The 19,919-nt window shown below is 41.6% G+C and overlaps 1 protein-coding gene across 1 annotated transcript in view; it reads left to right on the plus strand.

Annotated features, from left to right (window-relative positions):
- Positions 1-19,919, plus strand: part of Mid1 (calcium-permeable channel component Mid1) — a 74,954-nt gene that overhangs the window by 36,891 nt on the left and 18,144 nt on the right. The window contains exons 2-3 of the mRNA XM_089072596.1: positions 17,395-17,614; positions 19,624-19,830. Of these exons, the coding sequence (XP_088928722.1) occupies positions 17,395-17,614; positions 19,624-19,830 (427 nt within the window). The remainder of the gene's footprint in view (positions 1-17,394; positions 17,615-19,623; positions 19,831-19,919) is intronic.

The following is a 19,919-nucleotide window of genomic DNA, read 5'->3' on the forward strand; positions in this document are numbered from 1 at the left end:
GGCACGTTTCATATAACAATTAAACGTTATCGTTTGTAAGCTTAATCTGCGATTGTACTATTGCAATTTAATAATACACCACTCGTATATATATATATATATATATATTCTAAATATCAATGCTAATAAATTAATATCAAAAGATAATTCGTCAAAAGATTCACCATATTTCGAAGAAAACTCCGTTTCAAAGATTATTACAATTTTTAATTTTCCTAATTTTAGTATAGGTATATTATAATTTTTAACTTTTAACTTTACTATAATTTTAATTTGCAAACGCAGATGAAAGTTCAATTTACTTATTAGTCGATATTACATTTCTCTTGTGATACGCTTTTTTATAACACGCGCAAATTGTAGACAGCGGCAACAAACAGTTAATTTCCAATATATTAATGGGCAAGACGGTGAAATCTTTAACGTACTTCGTGTTGTGCGTCGCGCCAAGTCGCTCCTCCTGTCGCTTCGTAATTTTCCCGTTGTAAAGAGTTAATTACGGAGAGAAACGTGCCGCTCACGCGGCACAAAGGACTGTCATTCGTTATGCATATGCCGCCGGATATATTTATAGGTGCATCGTGTTGCGTCGTCAATTATGAGCGCTTTCAGGGAACGGACGCGCCCTTAAATTCGACGATGACTCACGTGGCGGTATCACGTTGACGCGAAGCGCTTGATACACGCTTCTTCTTTCGATTATCGATTCTCCGAGAGAGGTTACCCTCCTTGTCGCCGTCGGCACGATGAACGAGTAAAGCCACCCTCGTTGTAAGCCACCCTGTGTCACGCCGTAGAACTGCCGGCTATTTCGAAAAGTTCCTTTTCGCCCTCGGCGCTCCGTGTTGTTTCTTTTTATCTGCGCGCGCGATTGCATAAAAAGTGCGCTTTATCCGCTGTCGCATTATTAAAAATAAACGCTTTGGAGTAGCGAAGCTCTGTGAATCCTTTTTAACAGTTTCAGGATTTTATTGTCTTTTTTTTAGACCAGAATAGTACAAGCGTACGCGTAACAATATGCGTAGCGCCATTTATTTTCCAACATATATTTTTTTAATTAAATATATATATATATATAAATGGCGCTACGCATTATATATATATATATATATATATATATATATATATTAAATATATATTTAATATATATAATAAAAATATTAAATATATAATTTTTAATATATATAAATTTTACATATAAAATATTTTAAGACAAAAATTCCAATATGAAAATAAAAACTATATACTATTTCTAATTCTGCCTGATATATACAGCATTTAAATATTATTAAAAATAATAATATCGAATATTATTAGATATTGAAAAAGATGTTTCTTCCTAAGTTGGATGAATGATACATTAAATAAATTTGATTAGATATTTCTCATGTTTGTCAGATGTAAAGTCAGATGTTTGAATTTTTAAATAATCTATTATGCCAGGTGGTTTAAGTAATCTTGGGAATCCTTTGAAGCATAGACGTGGAACGTTGTCGGGGAACCGTTCTGCAAAGCGAGCTCGGAACTCGGGACTCTTTCTGATTTGCATCCGCGATCGTTCTGTTTCTGGTTCAATGCTGATCTTATCTTTTCCCTTTGAAGAGATCCCGTCATGTCGGATGATAGCGCACGATTCGGGCGGACGTTTCTCCTCACGTTTCCGGGCGGGGCATAAGCCCCGTGGGTGTCCTTCGGAGGAACTGCAAGCAGCAGCTCCGCAAGACGCTCGTTTCGAGATACGAGAGGTACTCACCGACAATAATACTTAACTCTCTCGCGAGTCCAATGAGAACGAGTCCATTTCTTCACCATCCATCTTCAGTCGCGCAAAACGAATCACTCGTTTGTCCATGTAATTTATTTCACAATTGATGATTTATCTCATGTATTTTATTTCGTAGTTTTTTTATCATTCTTTTTTTCAATTAAATATGAAAGCATTCGTCGGAAAAGAGGATACTCATTTAATCCGACTTTATTTGTACAAATGACCGAGCTTTTTTTTTTTGTTCGCTGAAACATCGCAATTAGCATAAGTGCGTCTATGTATTTTTCTCTCGGAATTATCGCGAACCCGCTAATTGGGCTTCATTGATATTAACATGGTAACAGTCGATCGCAAAAATGTTCCCGATGAATTTCATTTAATTGGGAAAAGAACGAAACGAAGGGCGAATTTAATACATGAAAATACCTGTCAAGATAGCGTTTTGCAAGAGGGAAAAATGTCTCGACTTTCACCGTTTATTATGTCCTGGCAATCAACGTTGACAGACGTTTTATTCCATCGTTTCCTCTCACGACTCCTTCTTACTTTTTGCATATTCCTCATAAAATTCTTCAATTATCTGAACTTCACGCTGGCGGAGCGATTCTATGACTTTTAACTGTCTTGTCGAGCTCAAAATATGAGGATTTGCACGAATAAAATCATAATGTAGAAATATATGTTTCATTTGCTCGACTTACTTTTATTATCTTAAATAAAAGATTGTAATGTAATGGTTAATATACGGGGCTATCATATTTTACCGCTACCGATTCATAGATTTTTTTTTATCACAATTGTTATTTGTCGAACACATCGATATATAAATAATTATTATCACGTATTATGGATATATCATTTTTTATTTTTTAATTTTTCTAATTTTTTAGATCTTATTTAGTTTCTTAGCTCGTGTATTTGGAATGCTTTTATCCATCCATAAATTCTGAAATTTGTGTAACCGTGCAAAAAACATCCTTTCAGTTTTGAAAATCAAAGCATTTGTTGTTATAATCGTGTTAAATTCGACATTTTCTTTTTTATTTTTTATTTATTGTTATCATCTGACAAAAATCTTTGAAAACTATTGTAAAAAAATCTATGCACTCTCGCGTAATTACAAAAGATACTCTTCATCGACTCCGAGTTTATCATCTTCGACAAGCGACTTATTCTTTCGCGAAATTTTTTTTCAATTTTTCTTCGCGAGTGCGGACGATAACGCGGTCGCCTGATTTACGTATAAAGAGCGAGCGAGTTTTCTGGCAGCGGCGAAGAATCCGTCCTGGAAAGTACCACTACTCTAGAGGCGTATAGCTTCATCGGATGGATGGTTGGATGGATGGATGGTTGGTTGGATAGTTGCGGAAGGTATATCAGAGTCGAACATCGATCCCACGCCTGTTCACCGACGATGATGAAATTCGTTACGGTTCAATTTCGGCATAGTGACGATGGTTTCGACAAGCGGACAAGCGAACGAGCGAGCGAGAGAAAGAGAGAGAGGGGGGAAGGGACGTTTATGAGACTGAATACGCGGTGCTTGCTTATAATGCAGCTATCACTGGTTACCAAACGAGGTCAAACTGGTTACCAGAGATCCTCCGTCAAGTTTCACCGATAGATGCATGTAACAGGCTTACTCTTCGCGAAGAAGTCTCTAAGATCCCCGCTGCCATTTTTTTCGGTACACCGTGTACTCCTCACGACAACGAAAGACCGTTTATATTTGGAACCCTTTGAGGTATCGGCTTTTGAACTTTCGACGTTCGCGGACGTCACAGAGCATCGATCTCGTCTCGAATCACCGCGTATAAATAGTGCTCTGCAACTGGTCGTCGGTCCTTGTGAGCAATTTTTACGATGGCCCGCGTTATGAAAGCGAATCGCATTTGACTATTTAGCACCGCCGAAAGATTAAATAAAATAATAGAAAGATATGATGATAGCTGTATCTTTCTCTCTCTTTTGATATCTTAACATATTTTAATTCGCTGTGTGCGATACTCATTAAATTTGACAAGTTTTACATGCGTTTACATGTAAGAAGTGACAAAGTTCACTTTTTTTCTATAACGTTTTGAGAAACTTACTCCCTCTCTCTCTCTCTCTCTCTCTCTCTCTCTCTCTCTCTTTCTCTCTATACATAACGATACTCTCACGAGATACGTAAGCGGTAACAACAAGGTAGACTTAAGTAAGTTGTCATTCTCGCCATTATCTTATCATTTTCCTTTAGGAACACTTTGCACAACGTACATAAGATGTAACGTACGCGATATTTGTCAATATTTGTGCGGCTAACAGGAACGATAGCAGATTCGCAGTCACGCTAAACGCGCCAATTAGCGCGGCACTTCGTGGACGCGTAACAGAACAATAATTACTGCCACCTCAATGCGTAATTTCAATAATTATAGATCTTTTGATAATACCGTGATACCGCGATATCGTTTTGATTTAATTTAACTCGGCCGCGACTCATCGAGAACCCTCCCGCCATATATAACATACACGTGTAAACGTTTCATTTGATTTAAATTAATTATTCTCGCCTCGCTTTACCGCGCCCGCGGTGTCGATGAGCTAAATTCGATAGCTCTTTTTTGTCGCGCGTGTCCCAAACATCTGCATTCGCCGCAGTTTATTGCAGCGGCCTCCCTACAATTCGATTTCGTATTAGCCAGGATGCGATTTAACGAACCTGCGTAATACGATATGCCCTTAAAAAGGCCATGCCTAGGAGAGAAACGTATCGATAATATTGCAATTTAATTTAATTTACCATTGCACAATGGCACCGTAGCGAGAATGAATGAAACATCTTTAATTATAACGCAAGTACAACGTCACATTATTAATACGTCACGTAGGACGATGATTACAGACGCGCGCGGGGGATGGAAAAGCGTGCTCAAAGGCGCGTATCGGAAGACTAATTTATAGCAGAAAAATTTTAATTTCTACGCCCTCACCGCAAAGCGTTAACTTGTTATACAATGCGAAACTCACTGTTTTAACTTATTGACCTTCTAGATAGCGATTAACTTGAACTCATCAACTCGTAAGCTCGTAACTCCGCTGTAGTGGGCGCGCTTTAACGGCGAGCTTGCCGTCCCGGTCTCGATGGGCAATATCGCCGAGCTTCGATCCGATGGAAATTCGTTCGCGGCTCACGTTTATTGAGCGCGACACAGACTCGATACGTATGCGGTCGCGCGGCTTTTATATAGCGGGGAACGCTATCAATTCATTTGGTATGACCAGGCGTTACATCTAATAGCCGCTAGCAGCTGCAGTTAGCCTCATGCGATGAAGAAGGAGAGACATAGGAGATGGACAGAGACAGATAAATAGATATGTAGAGAGAGAGAGAGAGAGGGGGGGGGGAGAGGGGGCTCACGAGACGCGTGCGTTTTCATGCGTGGTTAATCGGTCGATGGAAACGTCGACGATTTCAATTTTAACGGGGGAAGAGTGCGCGATCTAATCGGCTCGAAATTCGATCCGCCCATACGTTTCCCCGTGGTTTCACGCAAACTGCGTTCCGCACGTGCGCGCGATTCCGTCGGAAAACGCGAGGAATTTCCTCTGCGGCCATCGGGAATACGCCCCCCACGATTCTACGTCGGAGTTGCATTCCGCATTTCGAGACGGCTTTTTACGCGTTTCCTCACACGTGCAGGTCCCATACCTCCGTCTCGTCTCGTGAAAATTTACATCTTTACATATTTAGATTTGTTCTCAATTCATCCTTTTTCATATTCGTATGAAAAAGAGAGTCGGGAGATAGGCGTGACGCACGTTTACACGACACGCGTAGCGTGGCAGATGAGATTTTTTATTTTACGAAAATATGTCGAAAGGGGAGAGGGTCTTTTTTTAAATTTAAGCCTGACGGCGCGATATCTAAATCGCGAGGGCGCGAGAATGGAGGGGTGAGTGTGGGTATGCTCCCGCCTTAGATTCGACAACTTCAACAAGAGATTCCCGAAACGAAAGGACGATCGATCCATCATTCATCGCACGCCATTTATCCGTCCGCACGTGTCGGCGTATCATCCCGGCGTGTATCCCGTCGCCCGGATGGGGATGGGATTCGATCCCGTGGAAATTCAACCAATGGGTGACGGCGAGTGACATTGGGCCGTTTAGCCGTTTAGCCGTTATATTCTCTTTCCCTTTGCCTAGCGCGATCGTATTTGCATTTTCAATTCGTCCATCTACATCCTGTCACCGCCACGATTTGCGCTGCGAGCTTTGAGCCTGCCCTGGGAATTATTCACTTTGCGTTGCACGCGACACGGGGGCGTTCGTCACCCCCTTTTTACAGGGCGACTTTGTCTACATTCTGTTTCAAATATACATTCCGATTTTTAATCCGCACCCTTTTCCCTCCTCTCGAAATGGCGAAACGAAACTTTTATTTATTATTTTTTTATCCCACTATTATTTTATTATTATACGTATGTTTTATTTTTATTTTACTATCGTATTGCACATACATTTTACTATTATTTTATTATTACGCGATCTCTCTCTCTCTCTCTCTCTCTCTCTCTCTCTCTTTTTCTTGAAAAATAAGCGCTACAGTTATAAAATAAAATGTGTTTTTAAATAACTTTTATTTTATATATATTGCACGCGATGGAGATACGTCGAGCGTGAGACCGTCCAATAAAAATCCAGCTGGGTTTTGCGAGTGTGTTATTAGGCCCAGTGCAAGGATGCAGGTGCAAGAGGCGGCAAGGCTGTAAAGGATTTTAGTCCTAAGTTCGGTGTGGTGCAATCAAAATGAGCTCGGTCGCCGAGTTGGCTCGCAATATCCAATAATCGATGTAATACCTTGTCGGGATGCGAAAACCGGAATTCCCCGCTGAAGCCTATTATACGGTCGAAAATACAGATAATGTAATTATACAGCTTTACCGGAAACGACGCCGGGGATTTTGACGCCGTCGGCCGAGAAAGACCGCGTCGCGCGTTCGCATGCAGAAAGCCCGCACATAATATTAATGGGAAGTAAAACAGAAATTTGCGTCCTACGGACAAGCGGTCGCGATAATTTGATGAAAATTTATGGCCCTCGTTATCGATCCCTTATTAACGTTAATGTCGCGAAATAGCGTATTAATAATTTTTATTAAATAGGTTTTTTAATCCCATTAACAAATAAATTTGAAATTAATTATGAATCTTTGAGAATTGATTTCTGAACTGATTCGAATTATGTATTGTATTATTGCTGCATTTTATATTTTCTGCAATTTATAAATACATATTATAATTGTTTTTATTATTTTTATTATCGAGAGAATTTGGCATAGTGTAAAGTTGTCATATGAAGTCATTGTCAGTCCTCGCGACGCATTACATTTGCATAAAAAGAACTTGCATAAAAAAATGCTCTATTATCGCGATAATAAACTAAAAATTCGCGCATTGTTCGACTTTACGTTCGACGTTTTATTTCCAGCATATGATTTTTCATCGTAAAACTGTCCTCTGGTGACTCGTCACTTTTAACATCGGAGTAGAAAGGAGGCAACTGCGGCGTCTATGGAAAAAAAAAGTTTCTGCGGCCATTGTTACGATCTTGACTTATCGTGAGATCTCATTAACGGGTAACATATATCTGCTTGCTGAAGAAATTGAGAATCTTTTTACTTAATAACCTTTTCTATCTGCGCGTGGATAAGTTTTCATAACTAAAATAATTAAGCACTGTTGGATTAAAGCCAATATTTTTAAAAAATTGATGCAAATGTTTAAATTCAGTTAAATCGCGATATGCAAAAAAATACCTTTGCGAAAAGTGAAGAGTTTAGAATGATTTATTAATGATATGAGAATAATAGATCTTACAGAGAAAAGAAGACCAAGGAAATTATATTTATTTATTATATAGATATCGTAGCAAGTAATAGCTCAAATTTGCGAAGTTTCATATCTGCATAATTAAATAAATATTAATATAACGGCTTACGCTACGAATGTTTATTAAACAAAAAAAAACAGAATGTAAACTATTTTATTAACAGAAATTGTCAATTACGTGACTGTATTTAATTTCTGAATTATCTCTCAAGTCGCCTCAATTATGAACTTGTCGGAATTCTTCCCGAAGTGAAAACTACTATAATAAAATAGAATATAAAATAGAGATTTACAAATTAATAATCTCTCGGGGAAAAGATCTCGGAACTTATGAAATTCGTGCCGGTCGTTCGGCAGCACGAACACGTTTCACGCAAAATGTGCTAAAAGCCAGCGTACCGTCGAGGTGCGCTTTTTCCCGGAGACTTTTTGTCTCGTATGCCCACTCCGCTTTGTGTGCATACAAAAGTGACACTTGCCAGCGGCTGTCTTCCGGGCAATTGTCTTCCCAACGACCGCGGCTCTATCGAGCTGCAAGTGAGCTGTAGTCGCACACGTCATCGCGCGATTCGCGTCTTTTTTCACAAAGCATCAGAAGCTTTCTCCTTTAAATCTCGCGTCGATCCCGCGACGATCTCTCTCGTTCACGGCATTTGAAAGAGAGAGAGAGAGAGAGAGAGAGAGAGAGAGAGAGAGAAGGGGATTTATTGTGCATCTGAGACAGATTCCCTAAAATTAGATGAGAATAAGAAAAGCTAATCAGAATTATTTTAACTTGTCGTTTTTAATTACGAGAGTTTCGTGGATTAAAATAAATGGAAAATCTGTGATAGTCGAAGTATATTTCATCTCGCTTTTTCTCGCTTCTATCTCGTATGTTCGAGCATATAATATTTTGTAGAATGAAATAATCAAGAGACAAATGCACCGAGTCAATTACATTTTCTTTTTTTTTTAAGTCATTTACCGATTTTAATATCGCCCGACGTACAATCCATTGGATTTCCGGGCGGTGCTTCGGAGTCCCGATAACGGGCCAGATTGAGGGTGACGCGAGCGTAAAAATCACTCGATATTGAATCCTAAATCCTTTCGTTTTTCGCATTTTTCCGGTCCGCTCTCTCGAGGGCTCGGTATGGTCGAGTTATTGCGACACGTTGCAGCGACGCGTCCGGGTTTCTGGCGTGACGCACATGTAAGCGAAAACGCGCGGGGACGCACGGATCGTTCGCCGGAAGTAATACCGGATTTTCGGAATGAAATGTTTTCCTATTAATATACCTCTATTAATATACCGCGGCCGATACGCACACACGTCACATTTGTGGCTGAGAGTATTCGTCGACGATTGAAACTCACGCTCATTATCTGGAGCGCGACTAATTGGCGAGCGGAGGCACAGCCGATATTAGAATTTCGCGTGCCGAAATTCATCTTGCCGCGGATCTATGTATCGGGAAAATCCGACGATGATGAGAGAGGACTCGGACATATCGCAATCCGTTTCCGGGGGAGAGGGAACTTTTGATCTTAACTTTAATAATAGATTCCTTGACGAATTCGAATGGGCAGCTTCCACCGTTATTACCGTATCATCAATTCTGAGTGGAGTCTGGAAATTCAGGCGATAAATAACAGTGGAGTCCAGACGGATCGCGCGTCCGATCTGAATGCCCGAAATTTGGAAATCCGGAAAGCGGATGCTGGAAATTGATGGCTCGGGAACTTTCGATTTTTGGGAAATTTAAAAGATTCGGATACAACTCCCCCGCTTATACGGGGCACGAAATAAAATTCAAAATTCAGCCGCGCGCGTGATCGCTCCTCGCTCTGATCTGATCCCGGCTAATCCCCACAGATGTCAACTTATTCACGCGTACAAGATTGCGTGCGATACGCAATCGGATGGACCGCGCATATGTTTATTTGTCGGTCAGGTTTCGCTCTCGCGATTCGAACGCGCCGGATATGATTTACGGACCATCGGATCGGTGTCGCGTGTATCGTGATAGCGAGTATCGATCGTCGAGTGACTCGACTCGCGATAAGAATATTGGCACAGATATTAACGCATATACCACGTGTACACATATAAAATTAGTGTGATACGCCGGTGTGAGCCGCGCCAATATCCTTAGTAATTATACGTGACGGCGAACGTAGGAAGTTTCTAGGCGCGCCGCGCATAAATTTAATGTCCCGGAAAGAGGCCGCACTGATAATTAAAAATAAAAAAAGAAAAAGGAAAAAGGAGGAATAGGCAGAAGGTAAGGTCGCCGATGGCCGGCAAATGAGTGACTCGGAGGTGTGGAATTTAATCCAATTATACCGCCAGTATTTGGATGGTCTTTTTTTCCTCGTTGCGGATCGACTTCCTGGATTAATTGTGCGATCTCCCTTTCTCCCTTCCTTTCTTTTTTTTTTCTATCTTTTATCTTTTTCCCAACGTTGCAAACGCGCGCTTCATTAAAACCATTATTGCGGGATGCACTTTTTTGTAGGAAAGAAATTGGCGTGATTGTTTATTAGTGATTGTTTCAGCCTTCGAGACAATGTTATTTAAGTGCTGTCAAATGTTCATAGTTTTAAAATGGAATGAAATTACTATTTGAGATTTTATCCAATTACGACACTTTTTACACAAATATTAAAGAAGACAATGTCGACAAATTTTTACTCAAATAAGTTAGTTCGTCTTGTAAAATAAAACTCTTATAAACTCAATGAAAATCTCACTAAAAGATACAGAGGTCTAATTTGAATGAGCATTAAATTTGCACCGCGAATTATCCCAGTGCTAATTGTGAATATTCTATCTTGTACGAGTCATTTTTTTGCACGCGAGACATAATCTTGAAGGTAATCTTAGTAATTCTTATTCTTTCTAAATTAAAAATCAAACGTCACACATTTTTTGAGAGCAAAATGTATAATAATAATAATATTTATATGTAATATGAATTTTATCCCAGCCACGTTAAAAAATGAAATTAAAATAAAAATAAAAATTAAATAAAACTCGAAGAAAAAATTTGCATTTGTCGAGCATTGGATGATATACAGAAGCCGAACGAGCTTTCCGTTTTCGGTGACTAATTGACTGTCCGCGATAGATTCCGATGGTTGCGGCCGATACAAGCGGATTCCTCGTGTCGACAACGTTCCTCGACTCCATTATCTATAAATCACTGCGTAATGAGCCCAACTTTCCGCGAGCGACAAAGCTGCATCCAGAGAGGAGAGACAATGAAGTGAAGGAAAACAAGGGTTGCAACGAATACGGATTTCACGCGAGGTGGTGCAAAAGATGCATTGATAATCGTTTCTTTTCCAGTTATATCCTACGACTGGGAGAGTTTAATGGGGATTGCAGTGAGAAGCAGAGCGAGAAAGAAGGAGAAAAAAAGAGCGGAAGAGAAAAAAGATCGGATGCCTCCGGGGTACAACGATGACGACGATGGGAGGGGGATGATGACGAGCAAGCGCGTGGATTTTGGGTTGGCGAACAGCGGGAAGGAAAGGGGGGGGGGAGGTGAGCAGATATAGGCCAGGTAACTGGGTCACCCTGACTGAGGGCATTGCTTTTGCCACCGCCGCGCGACCGTCCCACTTCCATCCAGCCGCCCCCTGGTGTCGCATCACAACCCCCGGTTGTCGGTGTCGAGGTCCGATACGACGATGACGACGTGTCCCTTATGTCGTAGCTTCGACAAGCGACTATCGCTTTCTTATTTACGGCATGTCATTCTGTTTTATCCCTAGCTCATTCCTTGCGGATGGGTTACTTCCTTCCGTGCATAGGTTAAGGGATTTTTCCTCTCCGGTGCTTGCACTGTGACTTTTCCTTTTTCACAGCTGCGAGCCCCTCTTCAATATCTCCCTTTGCGAGGTCTCATCGTATCCGCGCGCAGCGTACGGGAGGGGTGTTTATCGCGGCGGAAACGATAATAATTTCTAGAAAGAAAGCGGGTGGAAACTCTCTCTGAAAATAATTGCAGTTGTAACCGAAAAACAATTCGCTTAGGAAACTCCGTATTCCACATACACGGCGTGGATCGTGTCATACAAAAAAGTCTAGTGAATGGAATGTGTATTTTCATTTGCACATAATTTTTTTCCTTAGTTTCGTTAGTTTTTTTTTACATGTCTCTTGCGAGCTGTCTCTAAGAGCACGAGGTTAGACAGAAGAGAGGCAGAGGAATGCGGAGGAACGTGCCTGCTCGGCGTTTTTCGAGAGAAGATGCTGAAGAGGCGGCGGCTTCTGACAACTGATAAGAGCCATCTCGTCGTTTTCCGGCTCGCACGCGCGTGTTTTTCCCGCGTGCGGGACGCTCTCTCTCGCTTCACGTCGCGGACAATTTTATGGTGAAGTGGCCACTTGGCGCGTGTCCGTCGCGCAATAACCGTGCCGTGATATAGGCAACGCCGAATTAAGACTTCATTTAGATCCCATTTGTATGCGCATAAAAGCGCACGATAAAAACAGAGATGGCGAGATAGATATCCATATTTATTTTGCGAGATATTTTAATTTGTAACGAATTGAAATTATTACGCTCTTTTATTCCCGCGATCACGTTCCTCTCCCCTAAAAATCGTCAAGGTTGCAACAAGAACATTTTGTCAGCGCGTGGGATTTTTTTTTTTTTATTTTTTTAAATATCTTCTCCAGTACGATTAAGGCTGTTTAAACAAAGGTTTTAATTTTTAATCTCGCCGAAATGGCGGTTCGTTATCGATTAGACAAGACCACACGGACCGCCGTTGGATTACACGATAACGATTGGTTCAGATTGCAAGGGTGGCCGGGGGCGAAAGGCTGGCGGGAACACTCGTTCTGCCTTCCTTTTATCGAAGCATTGAGGATTTTCCCGCGTTGTCATTTCGTTACCCATTGTGTCGAGGCCTTTGGCAGGACGCGGAAAATTCTTTTTCATTCAAGTTCTTCATTTTGCTTTTGACTCTCAAAATCATGAATTTCAGCGTCGCAAGGCAAAGAGGGGATAATACTCTCGCATTTCATCTGCGCGCGAATTTTGCCGTGGCACAAGTATAAAAATCGAGAAATATCTCGTAGATTTTTTTTACTTCATATGCACGAATATCTTTGCTGCTAAACAAGTACGAGTTTTCCGAAAATTATCGAGCTATGTGTAATATGACGTATAACTCACGTATGTGAGTTTCTTGCGGCTCACGATTCATTCGACCGGTGTAATCGCATTTGTCATGTTGCGTAATATAGCGATATTGTTCGCCTGTTGCTTTTCCTCCTCTTCGGTTTCGCTTCAAGTATTGTCTAATATGTATTTTGAAGGGGCTGTTTGCATGCGCGAAACGAAGTTCCGCGCCTTTGTAATCCTCGACCGACTCAGACGCATTCTGTGCTAAGTATACAGTAAGCAGTTCCGCTTTTCACGAATTTCCAATTTTCGCGCTGGAACTTCGAAAAGGCTCCGATTCGAGAACTTTACAGTTGAACTTTGAAAAGGCCCCGATTTCAAACTCGAAGCCCAAATTGCTGAAATTAAGGAAGAAAAATTAGAGTAAAGCAAGAAATAATAAATCGAACGACGGAATCTCGAGCGTTGTAGCTATCGAATAATAATGCAAAAAGAGAGCGAGAAGAGGATGGAATCGAGCAACGCGAAATACGGCGGGGTGGAGGTTAGCACGGAGTGTGGAGGGTTGAGAAGAGGTGGTAGGTATCGCATCTGCCTGGTTCGTACCAACGCAGATCGTCGGAGAGTAGAAGAGAGAATTGGGTCAGCCAGCTTGGAGGGCACTTCAGGTGTAGGTACCTATTTTTCTACCTAGGGGTTGCCTACCCTCGTGCACCGTTCGAGAGAGCTGCAGCGCCGAAGGTAAAACCTATGACAAACTATCGGTCGCATTAAAGTGAAGAACAGAACGGAGACGTACATCGATGCAGTAATTGCATCCCCCAATCCGTGCGACAGTCAATCAATCAAGTGAAAGATTCCAAAGAATCACGTAAAATGCCTTTTACAATGCCATTTGAAAAGAGGATAGTTATTTTCTGCTTCAAAAATTATTATTACAATTGAGATTTATTTTTAATGTTTCAAATATTAAAGTGTTAACATTTTAATATTTGAAATATTAATTTTAAGGGTTTGTAAAAAAATTATTCTATACAAGGTATAGGGGAATTGTTGGATAATATTATATTCTTATATTTTTCTGTTGATTTTTTTTATACGCGATTATTGTGAATATTAATAATTACTACGTTTCCAAGTACTGAAATTTTTGCTACAATTCCGGTAATGGCCAATTAATATCATCGCCATCTTTTCTCTTCATCTCCTCTTCCTGCGTAGCGTCGTTTGTACTTCCGTATTTATTGTCCCGTTATTCCTCATGCCTTCCCGCTAAGTCTTCCCCTTGTCACCCCCTGTCGACATCGCTATTACGGCGAATATCCTAGATACGCGACGCATGGGTCGGAAATGAATCTCCATTATATCACAAAAACATTTCTTCTCCTTGTTTGGCCTTTCTGAAAGGACTGCCGTTTCGGCCAATTTGGAGAGACCTTCAATATCCTTTGACAAAAGGCGAGCCGGTTTTTCTTTAAGACTTGGCTTAAGAAGAATCGAACTGGTCTCTTTCTCTCTCTTTTCAATTTAAAAGACGGCCTATTCAAATTAAATTTGTACGATTATCGCACATGTGAGTGAAAAGCTGTACGAAATAAAACGCGTCTTTTAAACAAGAAACTCGGCGTCTGATTAGTTCGATTTGTTTAACTGACAATATGTTTGCGTTGAAAAAAAAAAAACTGACGTTTAACAGAAGGCAACCGGAATGTGCGACATGCGGTATTTCTTTTAGCATATTACTCGTCGTAGAATATTTTCCCGATGCTACAGGGATTCGGGAATTTGCGCTCGTTACTCGGCCGACGCTACACTCGAAGAATGCATTCCGAGCGCAATTTCGATGATGCATCGTGCATACGTGCAATACTCGATAAGGTCAATATTTATATCTGGCTGAATATCTCTCAAGGGATAGTGTCGTCGGTATTCTTTATTATGACTATTGTCCGAGGCTTTTGCACCGAATCAATTTTTCTCCGCCGAATCTCTAACAATACACACGAGAATAATGCCATTGCATAATTGAATCCACATTTTTCTGATGAAATAAGAATATCGAAAAAGAAGCGACTTCTCTCTCTTTAGTCTAGTCTAGCGATTTTTATCTTTTTAAGCATCTTTGAAAATGCACAGACATTTAGATATCATTACTTTTAAACGTATTTTGAATAGAATATGTTTTAATAAGTTTCCAACAAAGGAAACTCCGTATAATCCAGCAACGAAGTGAAAGAGACGGAGATACTTGAATTATCTATATCTAGCCTTCAAAAAATGGCGCAGGGACTCTCGGGACACGACACTTTAAGCTGCACTTCGATTAGCCCAGATATCATTGTCATTTCTTAAACATATTTTTAAACAATATCTGCGACGAGAGGTAAATTGCGCATAGTCCGAAACGCGAAATATTTAAAAAGTTAGGTGTCTGAATTATTTATTAGCTGGCTTTTAAGACGGTGCAAGATCCCTCGGGACGCGAGACTCAATACCGTACTTTGGCTAGCCTATTTATAAATCCGATCCTGTCCTAAAGCCTTGCTTATTTTTGCTACAATACGCTGCTCCTCCGTCCCCATGGAGTTCACGGTGCAGTTTCTCCCGGCGGAGAGCAGCGACGTTTCAAGCCGTCCCTCGCGGTGCTTTTGACGTCTACTTCCTTTTTCCGGGCGAATTCACACTGCGAATTTAATAAACTGAAGAGGGCGACGCGAAAGGGTCGGGAGTCTATCGGGTGTTTCGACGATGTGTATCTCTTTTTCATGATTTATTTAGACTCCCCGCGGCGAAAAATTAATTGCGTCAATCGAGATGCGCTGGTCCTCCTCGCTCGGGCGAAGGATTCATCCGGTGATTAATCGCTTACAGCTCGTTGAGAATTAAAGGATTTCGATAAACGGCGGGCCCGTAATTTAAATTTGCGTCGACGGGGCGGGAGGGGGAGGGGTGGTGGGCCGACGACAAATTTCGCGGATCAAGTTTTCTCTCTTCCCGGTGGATGCAGAGTGAATCCATTAAAAACAGGTCATCTCCCTCAGGGTTGAAAGAAAAAGTTCAGAGTTGGATAACTTCGAAAGGCGCGCATTATGCAAAGAAATTTTTTTTCACCAGGACTATTTTTTTCATCCATCATTCGAAGAACGAGAAAAGTATCCGCTGTTAATTCGCCGTCCGTCTTTCTCGCGTGACGGAATCAGGATAGTTATTAGAACTAATTCCGTCGTGTGAGTTCTGCACTTCGGAAATTTCCACTCTTTCGCGTACCTCTCCGAGTTCCTTCCGAGGCACATTTTACGGCGTGTTTTGCGACGGGGCACCCGGTAGAGATTCCGGGGACATTCTGGCGGTGGATAAAAGATCCTGCGGGGTCGGTATGTAATTATAGCATGCTCTCGGAAGGATGCGCTCTGGAGTGGCGTCCGTGTTTAAAGGTGGGGTAGTATGTAGGTCAGACACCGGTCCGCCTTATTGCCTATTCCGACTTCGCCTCGGCTGACCTCAGAGATCCTTGTGATATTTGACAAAGTCCTCGAAACGCGAAAGCGTGGGCGTGGGACGCTCGTAAACCGCCAGGTCTGTCTCGCGGGAGGCAGCTAATTTGGACAGACGGACGGACGGATGGATCGACGTCGATGTCGATGCTCCGCCGTCTTCTTCGTTCCCGATGCCCTTCCGTTTTATAAACGGATCCGACCTATCCTACTCGTGTGATCTCCTCGGGGACGTCAAACGATGGAATCATCTTGCGCGAGCGTCTACTCGAATTTCCAGCATATTCGATTTTCAATACCGCTCGCAATTTTTATTCGAAACTCTACGCTTATGATAAGCACAAACAGTTTTATCAATTTGCAATCGATAAAATTTCGCTCATCAAAACTTGTGGCCATTCCGCGGCATTTCCGCAACGTCAAATATATTTTCTCCTCGTAAAATGTAAAATGTCTTTTATGGATACATAAAATCTTTGTTATTTTGTAAGAATAATTCAAGTAAGCGTGAATTCGAGTAAAATTGTTTTAAAGTAAATGCACTCATTATCCGAGAGGAGTTATTGTATTAACGAAGATTTGTTTACTCGCACACGCGTCCCAGCAACGTGCTTCTAGAAAAGCGTTTCTGAAGCTGAATAGGGGAAGCTTTATATTAATAGGGAAATACGTTAATTGGAATGCTGCGAGAAATAATAGCTTAATGCCCTTTAAGTCGTTAGTTTACCCATTTCCGGCATCTTTATTCTCTACGTTTTGGAATATAGTCCCATTTTGCTTGCTTTTGCTTGCGTTAACCGCATCCTGAATAGCACAGGAAGGCCAAACGTAGAAGAGCGCGTGTTAAATGGAAACTTCAGACCGTAATATAGAATTTTCTGAAAATTTTCCGCGCTCAAGTTTACAGCGCGCTCTTTTATTTCACGTAAAACAATAATCAGCAAATAGAAAATTGCGTTGCACGCGAGTAATTTACATAGAAAAATGTCTACTTTGTTATAAATTAGATATACAAATTCTCTCTCTCTCTCTCTCTCTCTTCTTCCCGCATCTCTGTGGATAATTAAATAAATAAATAGTAATAAATAGGAAAAAACCCGTAAATAATGTGTGATGATGATTTTAATTGCAGGAGGCGTATAGGAAATGGGTGTGCAGCTCCCTGGTGCCTTACTTTGCTCACAGGAAACCGCAAGACGAGAAAACCTTGAAGGACTGGATCGGCCTCAGATTAAGGTCCTGCCGATCCTTTTGCCAATCCGTGGAGCAACGTTGCCCCTACTTTCTTCCGGGCGATCGTGCCCCCGCATACCCCACGCAATACGCTGGCGAACCCACTTTTCTTTGCAGAGGTAAAAAAAAAAAAAAAAAAAAAAAAACAACAAAAGATAGAAAAAAAAGAAGTTATTAATCGTCGATTCAATTCAGTCTCAAAGAAGGGTACAAATGTTCAGTTGGCACCCTGCTCGCTTCGCAAGCTCGCGAAGAGTAATTTTGAAACGCGGGCAACTCCGGTATCCATTACAACGGATGCCGTCAGTCCTTCCTCTTGTTCGCGACGACGACGACGACGACGACAACGACGAACGTTCATTTTGGCGTTCACGTCGTGGCGCTAAGTCCGCGGCATAGAAATTTGCATGGAGGATACGCATAAGCGCATAAACGGCCGTCGTCGTCGGAACGCCCGGCATAAGCCCCGCGAAACAATGCGGCCGCCTTGTGCTGAGGGGTGAGGTGGAGGGGGGGGGGGAAGAACGTTCCGTACTCGTGTAAATTATTATTGCCATACTGCGCCCGCGCCATAATATGATCAATGACATTTCAGGCTCGCGCCATAATTTTTCATAACGGGTAATGTGAATTCTTTCAATTTTTATTCAGCGGATTACCGGCGCGTCTCCGAGCGAGTCTCTCTTGGAATAGAAATTTTTTTTTTTTTTGTGCGCAGCATTGTCTCCGTACCGGCACGATACCGGTCTTTCGCTATCTGACGTTTTGTCCTTCTGCCAGCATGACACGCTTTATTGTCAGTCCCGGTTGACTTGGTAATCTTGACTCTTCACGCTCGATACTACTGATGCTCCGAATGCGATTGTTAAAAATGTTAAAAATTACAAATAAAAGAGACAAATTTGAGATATATTTATTAAGCGATTAGCTTGACCTAATGCATAATAATTATTAAATTGATAAAAGAAGATATAAATATATGACAGTACAAATGTTTAACGTCTTTTTTCGTAAGGAAAATTGACCGCCTAATTTTATACGAGGAGCTTTTACCCTCGGGTTTGTGTCGTTATACAGGGCGCAAAGGGTTAATATCCGAGCACACACGGGCGAATGTCCGAATATCTTCCTGTTACCTTTTTGTTTTTATGCATTGACGCGAGAATCGTAAACGGCGGAGGTGTTTAGGAATAAACTGCATTAAACGGGACGCGTGCCGCGCGGTTATTGGAAGATCGGTCGCTTTTATCGAGCATTTTTTTTTCATCCCTTTGCATCCACCGGAGATCCTCCAAGATCGTCCGATGTAATCCCACCTCGAATGCAATTCAACCTTTCACATTTCGCTGTCGCATTTCCGTAACAAGAGTACATGTCCCTTTCTCTCTTCTTCTTTCTCGTTCTCCCTCGTCACTTACACTGAGCCTTTGCAATGCGATGGATCTGAAATAAATTTTAAAGTGACAAGAAAGAATTAAATAAGAAGCAGAAATACAGAAACCGCAAAGTATATGGAACGAAAATGGAGGAGAAATTTGCTTTGTACACATTGAATATTTATCCTTGTCCTTTGCGATATTTGTCGTGTAGATCGAAAATCTAATTGACAGGTGTGATAGACAAGTTAGCACATCGCTGATTCGTAATCCTTTTGTAAGAGTCGATTGCCAATTAGCTGTGAACAAGATCGTCCTTGGAAAGATCGATCTTGGATTAATTGATAATTGGCCTTTACAGAAAATCTGGCGAGTTGTCAACGTTGCTACGTGCCAACTAATCCGCTTTTAATCAACTAGGTCCAGACTTCCCTATGCGACAAAATCAGTGTTGAGAATGATGGGAGATGCGCGGGCACATCGAGATCATCGCTTATCGAATTGTTTACGGAATTGCGACTATTTTACGATGCTTCCGATCACACATACTATTTCACACAGCTTAGCTTTCTCCCTTCCTCTCGTCCAAAAGAGACTATCGAGAAATAATGATATCGACGGAGCTTTATGTGTTCTCCAAAAATGTGTCTCCTTCCGCCTCCTTCTTCCCGACAAATCCCTCTTGTGAGAAAAACGACCACCGCGTACGCGTCTATCCGTAACGAGGTCGTTGGAAAACGGAATGATTTCAGACCCGAACATCCACGAGACCGGCGAGCAGGCTGCGAGGGCGTTGCACAGCATCGATGACGACGAGTGCTGCTTTCACGTGTGCTCCGAGGATACCCCAGGAGAGGGTATCTGTACCAACTGCAAGGAGCCGTGGAAACACGGCAGGGTCCATGACCCCGCAACGGCACCGCAGTGTGATATGAACCTCCCTCAGTCTGCTACTACAGGTAGGCGCGACAAGAATTCCGAAAATCAGCGAGCAATTCAAGCTATTGATGAATTAAGAAATTACAAAAAAAAAAAATTATTTTAGAAG

The sequence above is a fragment of the Pogonomyrmex barbatus genome, unplaced genomic scaffold (assembly GCF_055798465.1).
Source record: "Pogonomyrmex barbatus isolate J1 unplaced genomic scaffold, ASM5579846v1 scaffold13, whole genome shotgun sequence".
Taxonomy (NCBI): domain Eukaryota; kingdom Metazoa; phylum Arthropoda; class Insecta; order Hymenoptera; family Formicidae; genus Pogonomyrmex; species Pogonomyrmex barbatus.